Source organism: Platichthys flesus, chromosome 23, assembly GCF_949316205.1.
Source record: "Platichthys flesus chromosome 23, fPlaFle2.1, whole genome shotgun sequence".
Classification (NCBI taxonomy): domain Eukaryota; kingdom Metazoa; phylum Chordata; class Actinopteri; order Pleuronectiformes; family Pleuronectidae; genus Platichthys; species Platichthys flesus.
Genome location: NC_084967.1, coordinates 6,724,292 through 6,747,165, shown reverse-complemented (window position 1 = coordinate 6,747,165; position 22,874 = coordinate 6,724,292). Strand labels below are relative to the sequence as shown.

At 43.1% G+C, this 22,874-nt stretch overlaps 1 protein-coding gene across 1 annotated transcript in view; it reads right to left on the bottom strand.

Moving 5' to 3' along the window:
* The window catches only part of celsr1a (cadherin EGF LAG seven-pass G-type receptor 1a), an 82,964-nt gene extending 61,217 nt beyond the window's left edge, over positions 1-21,747 (bottom strand). Inside the window, exon 1 of the mRNA XM_062382991.1 lies at positions 18,149-21,747. Within this exon, the coding sequence (XP_062238975.1) occupies positions 18,149-21,683 (3,535 nt within the window). The 5' untranslated portion in view covers positions 21,684-21,747. The remainder of the gene's footprint in view (positions 1-18,148) is intronic.
* Between the last annotated feature and the right edge of the window lie 1,127 nt (positions 21,748-22,874).

Genomic DNA, 22,874 nt, shown 5'->3' with positions numbered 1-22,874 from the left:
TGCATTTCACAAAGGCCGTTTGTGCTCCTTGTGTTTTTTTTCCGTGTGTCTGGGTTTTATGGGCCCTTAACTGGGTTTTTAATGGTTGGGGCTTTCATCTCGTTAATCTCCAGGGATCTTAGTAATTCCCTAAGGTTTGTGTTCCTTTGAAGGAAGAAAAATCCATCCTATTTTTACAACAAAACTAGTGCAAATATGCAGCTTTCTTTAAACATGGGTAAGCTTGACCTCGACACAAGTTACAGGAATGAATGGTGATAGCTGAAGAAAAAATCCAGATGTTAGTTGCTTCAGAGAGATAGCTACTGCAAAAATAAAATAAAGTAACAGCAAAGACACTTAGCACCACTAGAAGGTTTTAAATAAAGTGGGTAACATCCCATTTACAAGACTAAAAGCAAAGAAGTAGATGGCTTTGGTGGGGGTTGTAGAGGAGGAGGAAGAAAGGGTAGAAAACAGTGGTGTAACAAAGCAGTACGGTTGAGCGGAGGGGAATAATTCCTTCTCACCAGGAGTTTCTTTGAAGTCAGAAAGAGAGGGAATGTGAGGGTAAAACAGGGAGCTGACCCCCCACCTCTTCCCACTATCCTCTCCCCTTCCTTCCTGTCTTCCCTCCTACTTATTTCTCACTTTACTCCCTTCTTCTCATGGCTTATCGCAGCCAGACCCTCCATCCTCTCGCTCTGTATCTGTCTCTTCCTTCATCCTCTGTTTACCCCTCTCCTCTCCTCCTGAGGGTCAGCTAAATGTCACTGTATTGTGCTCGCTGACATGGCTGACAAGAATGGTGCGTGGTAATGAGTCAGCTTCAAGGAAGAAAAAAAGGGAGGCAGCGAAACGGATCAGCTTCTGTCAACCTACTAGGTGCTTTCTGGTGAATCGCTGTGTAGTTCAGGTTCTGTTTGGAAATGCACTTTACTAAAAGTGTTCAGACACTTCATACTTTTATATAATTAATTATCTGGTTTAACACTGTTTGCTCCTATTACCAATTATTGATACATTCGGAAATAACTTTTATTAATTCTTGTTAGTTATTCCGATTCAGACCTGATTAAAACCAATAAACTACCTCCAATATACAGATGTTCCAGCTTTGCAGCTGTTTTTTGCACTTTTTCTGATTGTGGTCTGAAAATACAATATTATTGTTGGATTAATTCATGATGTCATCTTTAATTGACTTAAAGACAATATCGGCAAAGTAGTATTACTGACTGGTGGACATGTGCTACATACCCACATAGTTTTAGCATGTGTGGTCTCACTGATTCTCACCCTTCCTGACAAATTGACAACATTCCTAACTTAAATCAAGGTAGTTATTACTGTCAGCATGTCATATAGCATTACTAACAGCTTATTCTAATGGGGGCAGTATCGCCATGTTCAAGCTAAAACCACTTTTACTTTTCTACTCCCTGTTTCGCAGTCATGCTATAGATATTAATACTCAAATAAGGAGGTATGACTCTACCCAACATACAGATATTTGTCTGGTCTTCAGATGTGTTTTTCTTGTCACCTCAAATTACTACGTCCCCCTCTCTGCTCATGAAGGGGGATTTATTAGAGTGGGGAAACTATGAAGTATGTTTTCGGCTCAACCTGCAGGTACACGCCCCCGAGAGAGACACATTTTAATAGTTCCATAAATTACTGTCTAACCCTCAATCAATCACAAAACGGGAATATTTCTGCAAAAAAAAAATGGAAGGCTACTGAAGTTGGGAGATATGTTACGACATGAAGGAAAAGGAAAAGGAACAAGGTCACTAGAATAAGACTCAGGAATAACAAGTCCACTGGATATGTATGCTAAAGGTTTTATTAGGTTCCTCTGTTATGTCTCTAAATTGGTAATTTGCTAATGTTATGCATCTGTTTTGAGGGTGTACTGTGAGATCTATTGGCAAAAGTTGAACACATGCTCCACGAAGTTGCACTAGCATGATTGCACACACATTTATGGGAAAATCTCGATCAAATTACAAGGATGTTTCTTGGGTTAGCTTAAGGGTTAAGTCATTCCTGTGGTGCAGGCTGGAATGTGGAGACTATTAAGTAGGAAAATAAATCTGTGGGAGACATCCAAAACATAACAGCAAGTACAGCAAAAAAACGAGTTTGAGCACTCTATTGATCCTGCATCTGTGCCAAGTTATCCAGTGTGATCCTGGTGGGAGGTCATCACAAGACTTGATAACCAGAGGGAACGATAACTGCCCTTTAATGGTCGTAGAAAAGTGTCTGCGCCGGATGTCTATACTTATACCAATTACCATGGTTAGAATCTCAGCTGATCATGTTAGAATAATAAGTGTGGGACAAAAATTAGTTTTTAGCTGGTAGTGGCACTAGATGAAACTTTGGGGGATCATCCCCTGGAGACAATGAATGTCTGTATGAACTTTCAATTAATCCAATAGCTTTTCATTAATGCGTTGAAACGCCTTAGGAACTAATGGACAACCCAACATTCACAGAGCCATGCTGCTGGCACAGCTAAAAATAAACACTATAACTATGCATAGATTTACTTTTAAAAACATGGTACATATTTAATTTGTATGGAAATTGAAATGTGAGTACACAAGTCTTCTAAATAATATATGTTTCTCAAACGTGTTACAAATAGTTGTCTCTGAGAAAGTCGAATTTGCTGAAGAGAAAACAGTCTTAAAATAAGAATGTGTAGGATGCACACTATTAAAAAACCCACTGAATATGCAGAAAAAGAATAAAAGTGTGCGAACTGCAATAAAGGACAGTTCCGCTTACACACTGCCAGAGGTATGCCTACGTTTGATGCCGTCCTACAAATACTGTCATCGCTTTAGTAATAATAGACCATTTCCACTTAATCAGCCCTGCAGCCCTCTGGACCCCACTGAATAAATGAGTGACGACAGAGAGCAGGTATGGATGTGAACACAAGGGTGGTTGTGTGTTGTGTTCATACATGTGAATGTGTGTGTGGGGTGATAATCCCCACAGTGAACCAATATACCCCCGAAGCAAAACCACAACAACTAACCACAGCTCTCCTCTGTAATTTCATGTGGATACTGTCTTACAACACTGACTCACAATTGTGTGTCCCATATGCACAGTGTGTAGGGGAGAGTCCCACCATAAACACACAGATGTGTGTGTGTGTGTGTGTGTGTGTGTGTGTGTGTGTGTGTGTGTGTTAAAGTAGTCTTTGTCAACCTTGAAACACACCTTAAAGAGTAAATAAGTGTGCTCACCCTTCAAGCAACACAAATAGAAGTAGGGGAAATCTATTCATTTCCTATAGAGCTGAGGACTCGAGGAACTCTGGTTCCATTGGTTGGATACTTAGCAAGCAAAAACGTGTTCTGTTATGAACAGCCAATCACATTTCCCATGTTCTTTAAAAGCCTTAACAGTACGTCGCCTACTTTGTCCAACAACACGCTGACGTGCAGGTGACAGGAATGTATGAATCAGTCTGTTTAAAAGAAAAACATGACATTTGGGGAAATATACTTTTTTATTTTGTACCACTTTCCTAAAGCATCTGTCCAATTAATAAGAATATACAGCCTGTAAACCAATCACTTTGCTTAGCATTAAACTGGACCAAATTATACGGTTTCTCTTCCAAACTTGCTGAAGAGGAAAAAATATATAAACCGTGACTCTTGTTACCTTTGGACTGACCCAGATTAGCTGTTTCCCCGAAGTAAAGAAGACCAACTAACTATTATTACTGAAAAATCCCCTTATTTCTTGATTCTTCAAAAAAGACAGATACAAATCATGTCCATCACAATATTTGGAAAAATACAGGAAATCACTGTAAAGAATTTGGAAGCACTGTTTCTTTTTGCTATTTCGCTTGTAAAATGAGAAATGTGGTATCAAAAGTTTAAATGAAAGACAGTTTATATGACATATTAATTTGAGTTCTTCTCTGTGTATATATATTTCATGACTTTGTTTATATGCACAGGAAAGTAAAAGTAATTTTCTATTTGCTTCAACCAAGCTTGTTATCCAAACTAATAAGAGCAGTAGCCAGCTATTCTCCATCGCCAGTGGAATGTTATATACAAGTAAAGGTTTGTGTGTATACGTAGTGATGAATGTTTTCGATGGCACCAGTATGCAGGAGCATGCCAGGCATGAGGAGCCAGCTGTCAGCCCTGTACCCTCAGTAAGGGGAGCATAAGCACTGGAGTCTGGAGCTGAACCGACTCATTCCGCACATCACACACATTGGTGGGACATGAAGGGGCCTCTCTCGGGCCCCAGGGTTTCACGGCTCAGATGTATGACCAATTCCTCAAAGCTGCCGCGACCACCACACAATGAATACCTCAGGAAGCGGCCCAGTGCAAAGATGAAGCACTCAGAGGTCACTCTGCCATTTCCAGCCTTTATTTAGGGCTTATTTAGATCATTTCATTGATAAACATATGTTTAAATTAGGGTTCACATTAAAAACACAACGTGATAATATGTTGTCCCACAAAAAGAAACATGTGGAATTGTGGCTAAAAGCAAACTGAAAACAATTGGATTGCGACAACCTTCCAGAGCCTTTAAATGTACTCAACCTAACAGTGGTCCAAATAATAATGGGTTTCCACTGAAACTCTTAAGTCTCTGTTGAAATGTATTGTCCTGTGAGCCCATTATAACCTGTGTGACTCTTGACACGCTGAGATCAGCACTTCACACCTAAAACACAAAGCTGCTCACTGGCTCTTTGGAAGGCAATCAGCTTTTAAAGGCACAAACAAATCCAGACTTTTAACATGTTAAAACAGAGCAGAGGTAATGTATCCCCCAACAGAAAAAAGTTCCCATATACAGGAAGATAAAAAATGCAAATGAAAGCCTGACGCTTGAATGTCAGCACCGTGAAAATTTGTTTGTCTGAATCCATGGGCCGGGTCGCGTACGCCTGAAATGCGAACGGTCTACCTGCTTCTGGCTTCACCGCCACTCTCTGCTGCATAGTTAACTTAGAGGAAAACATCCACTTCTCACTCACTAAGTCTGTAAACCATTATTCTGATGTGTAAATCATTATTTTGGACCAACCATTAACAGATTTCATGAGGTTTGATTTTTAAATGTGTAAACCATGAGCGCGCCGAATACTTCCCATGAAATTAGAATGAAAACAACTGCATCTGGCTATTAAGTGAGAATGTGCTATTAAATATTTTATGAGGAAACGTTGCACAACTAAATTATAATTTATGGCCGCAAGGTAAATCAATAGTAGTGCCGTTTGCATGGGCGAATACCAGCCGTTAGAGTGGAAGATAGGACTCACTGTGCAAACAGCTCATAATCAATCAGACAAACACTGATGCCTAATGGAAGAGAGGAAATCATCTGCCAATGTAAAAGCATCCACTCCTATTTATTTCCTTGTTTGTTTCCCTGTCTTAAGGCCCTTGTAAACAGTGCAGCTTTACAGTAAAACTGATTTTAATTTAAAATGTCACAGAAGAACACCGGCACACTAACTCCAATCAGTTTCAATCTTCATCAGATCTGAACACCATGTTCATACTATTTTCAAGTGCGTTATTGAAATTAATATCCAGCTAAATTTATCAAAGCAGATGGGCAAACAGGTTTTAACGGTTTATGCCTGTACACTGCCAAACATTGTGAAACAGGCAATTGTATTAGCTTTGAAGTCAAAGATGAATCAGATAAGAAAATGATTCACTGTGAGAAAAGATGCCCACAAAAGTCAAAAATCCTGATGCCGCATTTGAGGGATCAGAAAACACGTGTCTTTCTTTCATATCGACCTTTCAACTTACAGCTGATTTTCAGTAGTAGTACTACTTCTCACACCAGGCACCAAATATCATGTGAGCATTGCAACTCTCTAAAGCTGTTGTCAGACATAAGCTCCAAATGATGTATGAAAATTGGGTTTGGACAAGGACCGCATGAAGGGAGTCGGACAACAGGAAAATGTCTGGAATAATCAGGTGAGGGGTGGCGTCTGGGTGGAGCATACCTGGAGACAGGGCATATTGTAGTGCTGCGGAAATCACATGTTTTTATTTAAGGCACATTGAATTAAAACCAAAAGCTCTTGAATCCCGTGGTCATTCCAATTTGTTATCTCCATCAGCAACTTCTATGTGTATGGCACCTCTTTTCCACCCAGAGATAGATTTTTTCAGTTGTGTTTCACCACATGTAAGAAATACATTCAACAAGCCTACTCGCTTACTGAAAAATGTCTAACATTTTCTTGCCGTATTCTCCAACGGGCTCACTCAGACATTTTAGTAGAAGACAGGCAGGAAACCTCGGACATTGCATTCCCACATACAGCCCCTCAGGAAATAACTGTAATTAAGTTTGGACATCATCTTTAAGTAAAAATCCCATAAAAGGCTGGAAGGAACATGTATGTAACACAACAAAAACAGAAAAGGGTCCCATTAAAGCTTGATGAAACCAGGAATGTAACTTATTCCATGTCTGATAATCTATCATGCTGCCAACCACTATCATGCTGCCAACCACCAAGCACAAATCTAACAGGGATGGGCAGAAACCCCAGATCCATCTACACCACCACTAACATTTTGTAAATGTGGAGTGCTGTTTGACATTCAGTACAGCATAACAGGATGAAACCAGGAATGTAACTTATTCCATGTCTGATAAAGGGTCGTGTTTTTCTTCTTGTTTCCCTAAAAGAAAGGCTGTGACATTATCTGTGATGCACAGACAGTGGCAGTCCAGATGACCCCACAGTAAGTGGAGGTTCACTCAGATAAGACCTGTGTTTAAAGCCATTGAGCCCTCAGCTGCTTCAGCCTCAGCCCTCCACTTTGTCTGCCTGACCTCCTGGGGGTCAAAGTTGAAAAAGGCCACAGTCAGAGGTCACAACCTGTGAAATTGCACTGCCTCATCAGGTAAGTTACTTTTGACCTGACAGAAAGCAGACATACAACGAAGGAGATTCTTGACGATACCAGCGCTCCATAATTGGCTTAATTGCTATTTAGGAGACATGGATTTCAACGTTGAAATGTTACTTTTTCATATTCTGATAAACTGACAATTAAAAAACATCTTATTGCAGTTCTGAGTGGCAGCAGCAGTTCCTCTACAAGCATTATAACAGTGTATTGAGTCTGACGGCTACATTACTGACTGAGCCAAATCAAAGTGGAAATCTATCAAGGCAATGTCTTCGAGGTTCCTGAGCAGAGTGGAGGCAGCCAGTCAGTCAACGTGCTATCAGGAGCATCTGCAGTCAGACAGCGAGTCCCGCCATCAGTCTCTAACAGCACTCCAGGAGGGTTAGGAGTTGGCTCTCAGCCTAGACTGACGCACTGGTACAAGCCGATGTACCCACTCTGTTGCAGTGCATCAGTGTTGACACCGACCGGCAGGAACAAAAGAGAAGGGAAGTGACGTCAAGTGGAAGTTGCTTGGGTCACAGAAGTTCAGTTTGCTAGTTTGAGCGACACCGTCACATCTTTACCCCGAGTTTCTCCTCCTAATCAGAAAGTTTGCAGTTCGGTACGACACACACACACACACACACAAACACACACACACAGAGACACACACACAGACACACAAACACACTAAACTCATGCAAACACAGACAAACAGCTTCTCATTTTAACCCAGGCTGTAATTTGATAAGCGGCTATTGAAGGGAGACAGCAGCACGACTGTTATTTCCCAACATCACATGGGACAAACAGAGAGGAGCATTGTGGGTCCTGCTCCATAGCAGAGGTGTCAGGAGTGTTCCTGAAAATCTAATACTCATATTGATAAAAACACTTTAATCAGTGTTCCATACAGAAGTAAATTCTACTTGTGGGAGTAGCTGATGAGGGGAAAGGAAGGTAACACTTAAAATGTCCTTATATCCTTCTTGTAAACGATTATAACATGTCTATATGTAGTTTGAGTGCTGAATGCACCCACTCATTAGTAAAATTTAAAAAATAAAGGGAAAGTTTTTCAGAATTAGTAAAGTACTAATTCAAATCTATATAAATATGCTTCGTAGTTTTTTAATATGGATGTGACAACAAGTGCCAGAAAAAAATCCCTGGAAACCTTAGACAGCATTTTAAAGTTGCTGGGTAAAAGCGGTTCTTTAAGGATTAAGTAGCCTCGACTTTGATACACATGTAACTGAAGACATTTTAGGAGGGTGAGGTTTTTTTTGTGTGTGCTGTATAAAAGAAGGAGAAGATCTTTGTGTGAAACTTGGCCTTGACACTCCAGGGGAAGGGGTCGGCCACTGCAAAGTCCACGTCCGGTTTACGACCTGGATCGCGTGTGACATGAGGCAGGGGACAGTACCTGTGTGTTCATGTGCAAGAGCAGATGCAAATGCATGCTTCTGTACAGTTAATGTGTGTTTTTTACGTGCGTGCACGAGTCACCGTATCCAAAATGTAACAGGAGGATGTCTCAGTTCAAAAGGAGCATCTTGACACCCCATCAAACGGCAAAGCAAACCCAATACACCTTGGAGCTCCCTCTGTCTACATCTATCCGTGTCTCCCACTCTCTGTTAAAAGACGAGGCCTCGAGGGTCTGGAGAAAACAGACAAAGCTTCAATCCGCACTTCTTAGACTCTTCCTTTGAAATGCTTATAGAGGCCTAAGCCGCTCCGCCAGTAGGAGCCAAGTATGACTCAGGGTGTGGTGTAAACTTTTCCTGCTAAACCTGCTCCACTCTTTATCCTAAAATATGAGGTAATGGGCCATTTGTTGCAGATGCATTCACAAATAAATATGTAAGTGTGTCTTCACGTGTATTTTCCAACTTAAACCTGGAAGGGGCTGTCAGAATAGTACAGAAGCTGTCAGGAGGTTGTAAGGGCCACCCATGATGACAGCAGTTGTCTGTGACTGACATACCAGAGAAAGACAGGGAGTAGGGGTCAACCCAAAATCAGTGTCCCCTCTAAGTCTAAGAGTTCAAAATCCTCTATGACAGTAAATGTCCAGGCCACTGAAGTGCCTGTGAGCAAGATATTCAATTATTTTTTTAGCTTGACCTGCTCAAGAGGAAGCAATTTTCCCTTTTTGGGAAATGATGGAGTCTTAAAACATACATTTTGTAATATAAGTCATGTGATCAATTTCTGAATCTGAAGATGATTGACAACACTGATTTATCATAGACAAGTGACATCTTTTCAGCAAATATAACTCTATAACCACACTGGCAGATGTGAGGATGCACCAGTAAAACATCTCCACTCTCTCCCACTATGCAGAAAAGATCTTATTTAAAGATGGAGCCAATGCGGTAGTGATCAGGAGATGGATCCGCAGTAGCGAGATCCTGCCAGTCTCAGCTGTCAATCATAACAATCACTCCTTTCAAAACCGAACCTACCTGAAAACTAACACACAAAACTAACACACATCAAACATCAGCGTGATAAGAATGACCTAAAACATCAGCAAGAATCTTTGGGAAAAATGTATTTTGAAAGTACTGTGGCTTTACTTTGGCTCATGTCTGTTGGCTTACATGGAGGAGGCAGCCACCATACAGTGACTTAAACAGCAGCCAGTCACCAGTTTAACTTCACTTTTTCACTTAAATTTACCTGGTGAGGCGAGGTTGTACTTAATGCCCTGGAAGAAATACTGTCTATACAATCTATATAATTAAAGGCTTTGAAAGTATGGTAATTTATCATGCTGCCAACCACTTCAGTTATAAATCTTACAGGGAAAAGCAGAAACCACAGATCCATCTACACCACCTGTAACGTTTAAACAAAACCAAACGAATCAAAAGATAACATTTTGAGAATGTCAAGTGCTGTTAGACAGACAGTACGGCATAAAAGGGACAACAATTTGAGAGCCGGGCGAGTATCGACAAGTTCCCACACACAAGCTATTAACTGTCAAGATTACACCTGTCACCAACTTCTTTTCTGGTGATGGGGGAATGACACCTCTGAGAACTAAATCTGGCATGAAGTCTTTCTGTGGAGTCCAAGATCAGCATTCAGAGATGATCAGCGATCAAGCCCCAATCAAGGACTTCTTGAAGTAGGGCAATTACGGGAAGGTGTCAGTTACCGGGAAAGTTGCTCTATCTGTAACTCAAAAAGCTATTCTGGTTTGTTTTAACTAGGTGTTTCTTAAGCCTCTGATTAACTGGAGAAAAAATACATTAACATCTAACCCCCATGTGGCTACAACTTATTTGTATACACTGAGAGTATTCACTGAGAGTGGGCTACACTTGGGGCTGCTAGAGCGAGCGCAGTGCTGGAACAAGTTGTAAAACACAGAGGCCTGAATACTTCAAAACCACAAGTGAACGAGAAGCAACAGATTCATGACAGGTGGCGGTTCACCTAGTCTGAACACATAGACAATTCAGCTATTGACAATGTGAAAGTTAGTGGGATTGTCCTTAATTAAAAAACGTTCCATATATGTCGGAATTAGTGTTTGAACTATGTTTCTGCAAAAGGGAAACTGTTTATTTAGCTCTCGATTAAGCAAAAGTTCCTTAAACGTTAAACAGATACTGGTTTGTTCCTGCCAGTGACCTTAATCCATTTAAGCCGTCTGACATTTCATTTTAATACCTGCATTGTCAGAGCCAATGCCAAGTCTTAATAGCTGAGAAGATTGCAGCCCATTGCATCACATAATAGAACTGTCACATCGCAAGCAAGGGTTTCTTTATTAGTAATGGCTAAGATATGAAGTTACAGGACATGGCAGAAAAAATAACACAACAGAAGTATACTAAAATAGGTTGTTGATGGAGATGAGTCAGTTTAAAACATTTTGAGAGATATTCATTACGATCCAATCTAAAAAATACCTACTGTTTTTTTCTCTATATATCCTGGATGAGGAGCTTTTAGGACTGTTATGTGCCTAATTTGTGCTTTTCAAGAAGCAGCAAGCTAAATACAATGAGACAAATGGCCGCTGCTCCTCAGGCAGGTCGTTCATCATCGTAGGGGCCCCAGTGGTGACTATTTTGCTTCCACTGGTCTTTGGTCTTGACTGGGGACCAGCCGGGATTCCTCAAGGTAAAGTCTGGTTTCCCCAAGTAAAAACGTCAACGATGGAGTTTAAGGCCAAACCATTTATAAAGTAACCCGAGAAACTTAGAAATCAAACTCAAACTGACAAACACATGTTTATAGTGCATCCGCATAAAATTTGACCCCATGGCATGTAATAGACACACGACTGGAATTTTAATGTTCAGGTCTAAATTTGTCAGTGCTGCTTTGACAGCAAGTAAATGTCATGTCACTCACATGTGGCACCAGAGCAGTCGCCTGAGCCAGAGTTTGTTTGAGGAGGACAAAACAATGGAGCGTAAGCCACAAGCAGATAAACAGGGATGTCTTTGGAATAAGTTATTTTTTTGCAACAGCATCATTAGACATCCCTTTCAGTCAATCATGCAGGTTCCTACGGGCAACGTTAACTACATCCCACAAAATCCCTGCGGTCTGAACACGGGCCAAAACACAAAAAAGAGGCTTCAGGTGTCTCCCTATCTTCCCCTTCCTTCTCTTCTATTGCCTCTTCCCCCCTTACTGTCACACTCTTTGTTCACTCTGGTTATATACTGTATAGCTGAACCCTCAGGGCCCACCAAACTCAACCTCCACTGCCACCACTTAACATTCCAGCAGCTGGTCATCGTGCATCATGACGCATGTAATGTCACACTCGTGAGCTGCCTGCGAGCCGCGATGCTTCCCTTGCCTCCACAGCGCGGGAGACAAAGAAAAGTATTGTGTCGCCATCCGAGTGAGAGGGAATGAATTGGAACAAGAGGCTGGCGGAGGTGTGTCGGGTTACAATCAAATACGACCCCTCCACCACCCAAAACCTGTTGGAGTTTGAGTGGTGAAATCACTGTCCTGCAGCATGTAAACGAGAGATAACCCTGGCCGTGTGACAGTGGGGGGAGAAAAGGTGTGTTTGTCATCTGTGTGCATAACTGGATGAGGATCCCAACACAGCACAGACATCCACACACACTTAAAAAATACAATTATACACTCAAATGTTTTAAAAAGAAATTGCAAAAATCCAAAGTATTATCACACACCACATGGAGCCTTGTTCTCCTACCCCCACTTTTACCCCCCTTACCTTGCTGAGCCCGAGCGCAACGCCTAGGTGTTTGCAAACAAACAACCCCTCTTTGAAATCCCCACCACAAACACACTTGCATGATTCGCCGTACTTGCACTGTACGGCGAATTTCTGACAGAAAATGGATTTGCATGTTAAAAACGACCATGCTTTCCTGTGATTCAAAACTGTTGACCTCAACACTTTTAAATAATATTTCACACAAATTAAAGGGAAGCATCTCTCTTGGGGGAGTGGTTGGGGGCACCCAACCCACAGTCCGAGTGTTGCTATAATGCTTCTCACTCGCAGTGACGGCATTAGAGGACATCCTTGGATCCTTAAATGTCTCTCTACCCTGTAATTGAGCGTTCAGACATCAGTGGAGTTGGAACAGTGACCGGTCCTGTGGTATTTACACTTCAAACTAGACTACAGCCTGCAGGCAAACACACACACACACACAAACACACACACACACACACACACACACACACACACACACACACACACACACACACACACACATATTAAAGCACAGTGTGGATGTACAAGATTAAGCATGAATGTGATTCCTTTCCCATTCATTGAGCACACAAATATGGAAACAACTGCAAGTGCTCTATAATAACTCCCCTTCCCTGCTTCCAACCCAGGAAACATCCCATGATTCAACTGAATCTTCGATGCTAAAGTATGAGGTGCAAGAAAAGATTTAACATGTATTGTGTATGTTGAGCATTGGCCGAACAAAAACTGGCTTAAAGGAACAGGCCGACTTGCAGAGAGTGCAGTGAGGAAATAAAGCTTGTGTCTTTACAAAACCAGACCAATTATCTTAGCTTAAGATGAAGACAGGGTAATGGGTAAAGACACACGTTTTCATTGAGACATGAACAACACACAAAGTATTTAGGACTGGCAACAGGTTCCTTCTTTGAAAATGTACAGAGAGGACAAATAGAAAAACAATGAGACTGAAGGTGAGAGGACAGAACTGTAAGATTTATGTAGTAGAAGGGAGGAGACGGAGGGGAATGAGGTGAGGGGCAAAATTTGTAACCAAGCCGGAGTGTGTGATATCTTAGGAATGAACGGGATCTCTTGATATCAGTTACTGAGGGTGCCAAGCCCTGGAATGGCAGCATATCTCACACTGACACAGCAGGAAAACATATGAGCTGCTGTAGATACGGCTGAGACACACAGACCCCTACAAAGTAAACACACACACAAACACACACACACACACACACACAAACACCATGATTTAAGTTAGAGCATGGTAGAGCACCCTTTTACTACAACCACTTTCTCCATCGGCTTAAGTCTTGGTGAAAAGTAAAGTGTTATATCTTTGTAAAAACCCCATGTCTTGCTTTGATCTCCCACGTGAGAGGTCAAAAGGCATCACTATCTGTGTCTGCGCATCGCTGACACGCCTGCTCTCCAGTGAGGAGTCTCATTTCTCAAGTCAGAACATACAGCAAAAGATGGGAAAACTGCAAGAGAAGGGCGCCAGGAAAGGGTTGGCCCCTTGACTCACACAGGGAGCAATTTGCCTTTGTGTGATCTCAAAAACAAGCGTAATGGTTTGAAACCAAAAGAACGCCAAGAAAAAGGGATGCAGAGAGTTTCTTGCCGGGTGAAATTAATGAATTCATACAGAGATCAACGCATCACAAGTAAAAGTCTCCTGTGTTATTGAGCCTCAGAAAGACGGAACAATATACTTTTCTTTCCTTATAAATTACAAAGCTGTAGTTTTAACTGGAATGCTATCAAGTGGTCTTTCTGTGAAAGTTCAGCAGAAGATGCATTTTATCTCAGCTGAGCTCAAGTTCTTTTGTCACAGTGGAAATCTAATTAAGAATAGTGAGAGAGGGAGTGGTGAGAGAAAGCACAGGAGGTGTGTATTGGGGGGACGGATGAGAAAAGAAATGTTAAAAAGCTTAGCTATGCTGCTCCTTGTTCTGGATTAAGAGCCAACGCAGAAGCAGCTGGAAGCAAAGCATCATGGGGGAAAGGGGGGGGTTGGGTGCGTTTCGAGGGTATAACTGCATGTAGCAGCACGCTGTCCTGCTCACCAAGCATTAGGAAAGAGATCAGAGCCAGGGTGGAACAAATTATTTAACATCAATCATTTCTAATAATTTAAGTAGCAATCACAGCACAACTCCACCTATAGCCAGTTCAAGCAAGCTTTAAAATTTGCAGTTTGAACTCGAGGAAAAAAAACACATATCAGCCTAGAAAAAAAAATTAAGTGCACATTAGGCCATGCCTTTTGCATATCAGGAAGCAGAAAACTTCAAGAATGTGGCAGCTACATGTCTCAATAACTTGGTAGCGGGGACATATTACACTGCTCGTAAATGCCTTCCCTGCCCTGAAAGACACATGCAACATCATCTGCTTTCAGAGAGACTCATGCACTGAGGGCTGAACATTTTCCTGAAATGATCTGGACGGTCTTTATGTGAGAGCTCAAATGTCCCATGTGAGAATACAGCAGGAACATGTCCGAAGTGAAAGAGTTTGTTTGTAGGTGATAAAACAATACAAGAAGTACAGGTGCCACGCACGGAGGACATTTACAAAGATGTGTGCTTGTAGAGACAATGAGTTTTGAGAGCTTTTGGCGATAAGGAGCGGAACAGTAAACCAAAACCCTGTGCTTTCCGCAGCTGTGTTTACACATCATGTCCCGCCTTCTGCATGCTCTACTCAGGCTCCCACCTTCGTCCGAATGTATTGGAGATTTTTGCTGTTGTTGTGAAAGCAATGGACCAGGACAACATTCTGCTGCATTAATCATATGCAAAAGACAAACATGTGGATGTCACAACAGGAAAAAAGGCAGAATCACACTCAGAGGGAGATGGGTAATCACAGACGACACCTCCATTCACATGCTTCTGTTCTCTACTCTGCACGTACTGACTAATGAAACACTCTCTTCTGTCACATGTAGCATGCTGCTTCCTTTATAAGTCTACACTTTGACAGTGAACCCTTGTGCAGTGGCCATCAACTCTGATTCGTTCCTTGGGATCAATTTAACTCTATGTCAAAATTGTCCCAAAGATCAGAAGTCCCTTCAGGGCTGATTAAAAATCAAGCCTTTATTTTTATCGCCATTTTAGAAAGTCTCTCTCTGGATTGCAGACTGCTAAGTCTTAATAAAAAAAAAGGTCAGTCAAGTGCTGGTAAATTTTGGCAAAGCATTGTGGGCCTGACAGTCAACTGGCTGTGAGGGAGGGATGAAGCTGCAGTGCACTGAAATGCTGCACCTCTCTGACTCAGTCACACTCAATGTAGTCAAAAGAAACTGACAGATACTCATCTTTTGGAAAACAGAGTGAAAACTCCAAAGGTTTTAAGTGAAATTTAACAAGCACAGATAAGAGCTCTTACAGTGAGAACACATAGCCCTCAGCAATCAAACCAATGAGCTACAGTTCCACACACCCATCCACACAGGCGGAGGGGGAGTGAGAACGAGGACAGACTCAACAGTGTTATGGCTAGCAGAGTGTGTTAAGTGAGTGTATCTCAGGAGTTATCAAGGCATTCTTGTGTTTCAGGGTAGGGCTTGAGAACTCCTCTCAGGCCTTTTGCTCGCCAGAATAAAAGCACCTGTTCCAAGAACAGTTAGGACACATCCAAACAGATAGGGATAATAAGATTTGATATGAAATGCTGTCAGCCAAGAGAGACCCTAATTGAGAGTGCATCGACAGCAGCTTGATGGACTGTCAATTAACAAGCAGCTATGAACAAATGTTTTTGTCATACCTTTAATTATTTTGGTTCTACTCTACATGAGGTGTTGATCGGAGATCTATAATTGTAAAACCAGACCCTAACCCAGATTGTGGATATTTGGACCCAGCCCAACCTAAAATTCTGTTAAACAAGCCTAAAACAACAGATGGTGACAGAGAAAAGGTCAAAACAGACAACAAACATGCCATTAAACTGAACGCTCCACAAAACCAGTCTTGTCTCTTAGTCCTGTTAGGGCGCTGTTAGCTCACCAATTCCCCCCACCACACCAACACACACACGCGCGCGCTTTCCTCTCCCAGGAGTACTAGGTTAAAAGGTCATGCAATGGTTACCTAACACTTGACATCAGAGTGCGCCACCAGGAAAGGGGGGGGTTGGAGCTGTTATTTAATCTAAGTTTCCATTCGTTCAATAGTGCATAAGCACGCGCTTACTTCTATGCATGTGTATGTGTGTGGACATGGCCACAACTAATGATGTCCACTCCTCTTTGGAACTACCGTGAGGTCACTGTTGTCAGGGATACTTCAGGCACTGTCAACCGTTATTGACGAACATGAATGCAGAGGCGCTGAATGAGGGCTATAACTATTGTGGTCAGTAACTGCCTCTTCAGATGCTCCGCAGGTCGTCTTTAACAACTATGAGAGGCGTTTGGAAGAGGAGAGTCTGTCTTTATTCCGAGACAAAGGGAAGCCATAAATACTTCAGCAAAAATCCTGTCAGAGGTAAAAGGAAAGACATCTGGTGAGAGCCTAACACGGCCTGATGAACCACCGTGTGTTGCATTAACTCAAACATTAAGACCAGCGAGGAAACCACTGCATTATGCCCATCAATGTTTCTGTCACTAGCCCAGAGACACTGGGAGAGAATGTGATGTTCACTGGGAGAGAAGATAGATGTTCAAGTTGCCAAAAGTTTCCAAGAATGGGCATGGAAAAAAGATGATGACCAAAGGCTTGACTTTGTGCTGCGAAAGTGAGTTTGCTGTGGTGCAGACATGGTGCACACAGCAGCTCATTCGTATTCTCACTTTATGTACGATATGCTGGAATTCTCGAGCTCTGAGAGATGATCGGATGACACCGAGAGCAGGAGGGCTACGTTGGGCCGTTTGCCCATTTTGCGCTTAATGTGCTTCGAGAGAGAGCAACTAATACAGACATAGGGAGAGACAAGAGAGAGAAAAAGACAGAAAGAAAGGTTGGGCAACCAGCTGTCAGTATGTGACAGGGTAGTTATTCTGTCAGGGTATTGGATTTACCCTGCCTGCCTCTGACTGCCTGATTAATGCCACTGTGCTTTCTCGTGTGTTTGTGTGTGTGTGTGTGTGTGTTTGACTGGACTGTAGCTGTTAACTTGCCAATTTAGGTGTGCGAATTTCCAAGTGTTTGCGTTTGTCTAATCTTTAACTTAAAAGAACAAAGTCTGCTTCTGTAGTGGGGGAAGAAAAGCATCTTAACAGAAATTCCTTGTGCATGACCTTGTAGCATGAACTCACACGCCTTCTGCTTCAAACCACTTGATATAGAAACCTCTTCCAAACATAATTCTGGATTTAACACTTCTCAAGTGTGAACAATTTGTAAAAAACTTTGTAAAGCAAGGAAAGCAACATTAGCAAAACATCTTGCCACAAGATGTTGATTCACACCCCTGCAGCGCACCTGCAAAATGCCGAAAAACGTCTGGCTCCTCAAAGAGTGCGGCCTGTACAGGCTCTCAGGGGGATAAATCACGAGTGTGCATATGCTTGCACCATATGCATGTGTGAGTTCCTACTTGTGACACAAACCCACATATTTGCAACAACAAAGTGGCTCAGTTATAAGGGCACCCTTCTAATAGCACTTTTTACAACCCCAACCAACCACTTGCACGTAATTCATTTATCATCCGAATGGCATAAAAGCAGCACAACCGGATCCTGCAGAGAGCCTCCAGCAAACACTGACTGAACATACCGTCAACAGCACACAGCCGAGACCTGCCCTGTGTCTATTCAACAGAGAAGTCTTCATCCACTCTGCAGTTAAAGGACACGCAACACGTGGCGACTAAACACAACGAGTCACCACATGTGACTTGCCATTTTAACCCGCTTAATCGATTTTTCTTTGCAGGTTCAGACACATGTCTTGAAAAGTTAGAATTTCCACGGAGAAAAAACACATAGCATGCACACAGGTTAACAGAAAAGAAAATTGAACTCTACCTGAAACAGAGATGGTCATGGGTGCTTCCAGGGGCCTGTCGTTGTCCAGATCCCTGCTCAGCCTCAGATCCCCGGTGTCCTCATTCAATAGCAGAAGACGTAGCTCATTTCCAGACTCAAACTTGTACCGTAGCTTATCCGATACATCCGGGTCATGGGCTGGTACTTTTCCTATTATTCCTGATGGAAAACTGTTAGACTTGTTGGTGACATAGTTGTTGAAAATAATCTCAAAGTTCTGCAGCACAGGCCGATTGTCATTCATGTCTACCAGGCGGATGTGAACAGTGGCCCTGCTCACTAGTGGTGCTGAGGTGGCCTGGACCACTATGACATATTCTGTTTTGGTCTCATAATCCAAATCTGTGAGTGCAACGAGGTCACCGTTAAAAATGTCCAGTTGGAAAACTTCTGGGATATTTCCTTCTACGATCTGATACATGATCTGAGCGTTGGTGCCCTCATCGGGATCTGCAGCAGTTATCCGGGCCACGACGGATCCGACCTGGCTATTCTCCTCCACATCAATAAACAGCTCATCCTTCTCAAACACGGGGGCATTGTCATTTATGTCTTGCACTACAACATGAATGGAAACAGCTGCCTTTAGAGGTGGAACTCCCTTATCTACAGCAAAAGCCTTTAAATTATACACAGCAACGTTCTCCCGGTCTAGTTTGCGAGCTGTTCTCACGATACCAGAGTACGGCTCTATGAAAAAATCCCCCTCTCCATCATCGCCACCCTGAAATGTGTAGCTCAATCTGCCGTTCGAACCAGAGTCTCTGTCTGAAGCAGAGATTTGGAGAACACTGGTGTAGACAGGTGCATCTTCAAATACAGACCCCTGGTACATATCTCTGAGAAACTGAGGAGTATTATCATTAGCATCAAGGATGATAATCTCCACATATGTGGTGTCAGATTTCTGAGGGATGCCGTTGTCTCTAGCAATGATGGCTAACGTGTAGGAGGCCTGGTCTTCATAGTCAATCTCCATTTGTGTTGTGATGGCACCTGTATCCGGGTCAATTTTAAACTGAGGAACCTTGTCTTCCATCACATAAGTGATGCGAGCATTTTCCCCCGTGTCCTCGTCCGTCGCACTGATTAGCGCCACAGTGGAGCCCACTGGTTTTTCTTCACTGATCATCACCTGGTAGTTGGCACTTTGGAAGATAGGCTGATGTGTGTTGGCGTCTGTCACATTGATGAACACTTGAGCTGTGTCGGAGCGTGTTCCATCACTGGCGGTGACTGTCAGGACGTACTGGCGCTCCTGTTTGTAGTCCAAGGTGAGGGCTAAGGTGATGAGACCGCCACCACTCTGGCTGGTGATGGCGAATCGGTTCCTCGTGTTGCCGCTGGAGATCTGATATGTGACGACGCTGTTCACATCTCTATCCACAGCTGTAACTGTCAACACGCTGGTCCCCACCACAGCGTCTTCATTTATTTTCAGCGCGTACATTTTCTCTGTAAACGTGGGAACGTTGTCATTCACATCAAGCACTGTGATGCTGACGCTGGCGGAGGAGGACATCTGAGGCATCCCCTGATCTCTTGCCTCCACGCCAAAGGTGTAGAAGTCGGTGGTCTCTCTGTCAAGTTCAACACTCACAGTGATCCAGCCTGTGCTGTTATTGATGGTGAATGGAAAATCAGGTGAGGTGTCAGTGAGCCGGTATTCCAATCGAGAGTTTTCTCCTGCATCACTATCAATAGCTTGAATGTGGATCACAGAGTAACCAATGGCCACATTTTCCAACACAGTAGCTTGGAAAGGTGTGCTCACAAACATGGGGGCATTGTCATTCACATCCACCACTTGTACCACCACCATTCCTGTGCCATTTATCAGTGGAGGCCTCCCACCGTCCTGTGCCTTAATCCGCAATTTATATTCCTTAATTATCTCATAATCCAGAGGATTGATGACATCAATCACACCAGTGGGGGAGTGAATATAGAACTGTCCTTTAACATTTCCACTGATGATGCTGTAATGGACTTTGGCGTTGTTCCCCTCATCTTTGTCCGTAGCATCCACCTGAATGACTTTTGTGTTGACTGCCACATTCTCTGGGATCTGCACCACGTACCTCTTTTCACTGAACTGCGGGTAGTTGTCATTCTCATCCTCCACGGAAATGTTGACAGTGGCGGTCGCACTGCGGGGTCCTGGGTCTTTGCCCTGGTCGTTGGCCTCTACAATCAGCTGGTACTGGGACCGGGTCTCTCTGTCAGGCCTTTCTCTGATCCGGACCAGGCCGTTGCGGTGGTCAATTTCAAAGACAGTGTTGACCCCTTCGCCGTTCACAATCTTATAGATCATGTTGGCGTTGGAGGGGGAGTCACCATCAGTGGCTCGGATTGTCATCACTTCAAAACCCACTTCTACATTCTCACGGATACTAACGCGGTACTCTGTTTGCTCAAACACCGGATTGTGATCATTAGTGTCACTTACAGTGACATAGAGGTAAGAAGTGGCAGATCTTTTTGGGGTGCCACTGTCAGTCACTGTGACTTTGAACACATGGGTGTTTTTGACTTCTCTGTCTAAGGGCTGGACAGTTGTTATGCTCCCTGTCTGAGAATCAATGTTGAAAAAGTCACTGGACCTGCTGTCAAAAAAGGCTTCCATGCTGTACTCCAGCCTCCCTGCCTCTCCATCATCCGGGTCAGTGGCCTTCAGGGTGATTACGCGCGTTCCCGCAGGCTCATTCTCGGGCACGGACACCTGATAGTTCGGGAGCTGGAACTGGGGAGACGTGTTTACCTGTCTCTTTCCCCTGCGGCTCACTCTGCCAGACTTTTCCTGGCCAGTCTCTGACAAGGATCCATGCGGTTTGGGCACTTTAACGAGTGTCAGGCTCAGCTGCACGGAGAGTCTGCCGCCTTGGGAACTGTGCAAGGCGCAGTGCAAGTTAACTTCTGGCTGTCCTCTGTGCCCAACACACAAGTCACTGGCCAAGAATAAATCCCCACGTCTGAACACTGCAACCAAGTCTTTCCCAGCGCATTCAGTGTCCAAAAAAGCGATGTTGCGCGTAAAAGCAGGCAGATGTTCTGTTACATTCAACAGCACTTTACCTGCGGGTAAGCAGGAAGTTGCCTCCACTTCATAAAGGTGTTTTATGAGGATGTCTGGCTTACCTGACGCTTTCCTTCTCTTGTATTTGATAAAACAGTCTTGGCCATGGACAAACACGTTGAACTGTGTCAAAACAACGTCCCCAGATGTGGAGGAACCTGAACTGAAATACACAGGCGCAGGGTTCCTCAGTACGTTCGCGCACTGAACTTCTCGGGACAGGCGGACGACCCCATCCTGCCTCCCCACTTGGAAAAGGCTCTGGGGGAAGTTGTGGGATAAAGTCCTGTCAATTTTATAAGTCCATCCAGGTCCCAGCGACAGGTTTGCCAGGACGGTCCCGGGCTGTGAAGTCTCCGAAAGGCGCATCTCCAGACACCTCGCAAGCGGCACGTTGAGCAGGACACAGACCCACATCCAATACTTCTGTGGCTCCATGCTCGTAAAGCTGCCAAAAAAAACCACTCTCAACTTCACTGAAACACTTCCACACGCGCATTAACTTTCCCGACACCGCGCTTTACTTTTATCCCTCATGGTGAACTTTCAGTGTGGAAAAAGACGCACGGTATCCATAGTCCCTGCGTATCCAGGGCGCGCGGCGGCTGCGTTAACCAGCACTGAGTTTAAAATGAGTACAAAATGGCTCCGTGGATCTTCCACTCCTCCTCCTCCTCCTCAGGAGCGTATTACCATGAACCTGCTGTGTTCCCCCTCTGGGACGCTTTCAAGGGAGGGGTGGAGGGGTGTGTGTGTGTCGGGTGGTGGTGGTGGTGGTGGGGGGGGGGGTCTTTATTCTATTTCTCATGGAGATTTAGGGAAGTGGCCCAATGCGCACAAGTGCATTGTTATTAAAATGGGCTAAGAGTTGGAGGGGAAAACATTACAATGCCTCCCGAAATCTTTATTAAAAAGACTTTAAAATAAGACATACAAGTAGTTAAACAAGACCAAACTTTAGAAAATTGTAAACTTATTTTCAGCCCCATGAATCACAACTGTCACACCTTCAAAACATAACTATTTTCAGCAAATCATAGGACTGATACAATTTTATAAACTGAATTATGAATGTGTTATTTCTCCTGTTTAGTGTTGTAATGGGGGGGATCTCATCATCATCATTACCACACAGTAACAGGGAAAAGTTGTAGCTCAGAAAATCAACATGGATTCTTCTCCTTGAGCTTAAACAGTCATAGTGGAAAGTGTGATATTCTCATTTACTATTTCTGTGTTGTAATTTTGTCATAACATTATTTTTGATATTACAGCATTGTCTGTTTTTTTGCTTCTTTAAATGGAGAAAAACGAAAGAAAAACTTGTATTTCATAGCGTTATTAGGGTCGTTTGAGCCCCTTTAGTTTTTTTCCACAAACCCAAAAAAAGTGTTATGCTAAACAGAGGAAGTTTAAAAAAAGAGAGATCTCTTTCCGGGAAAATAGATTATAAAATAAAGTCAAAGGTTGCTTTGACGTGACTGTTTTTTGTTTAATCAAAATATGCAACATGTTGTTATGCAAATCCATGCATATTAGAGAATTACAGGTTCACCCTGGAGAATAACGTTGTATAATAGCGCCCCCTTGTGGATATACGTCTAAGTAATAAATAAGCAGAGGACAGAC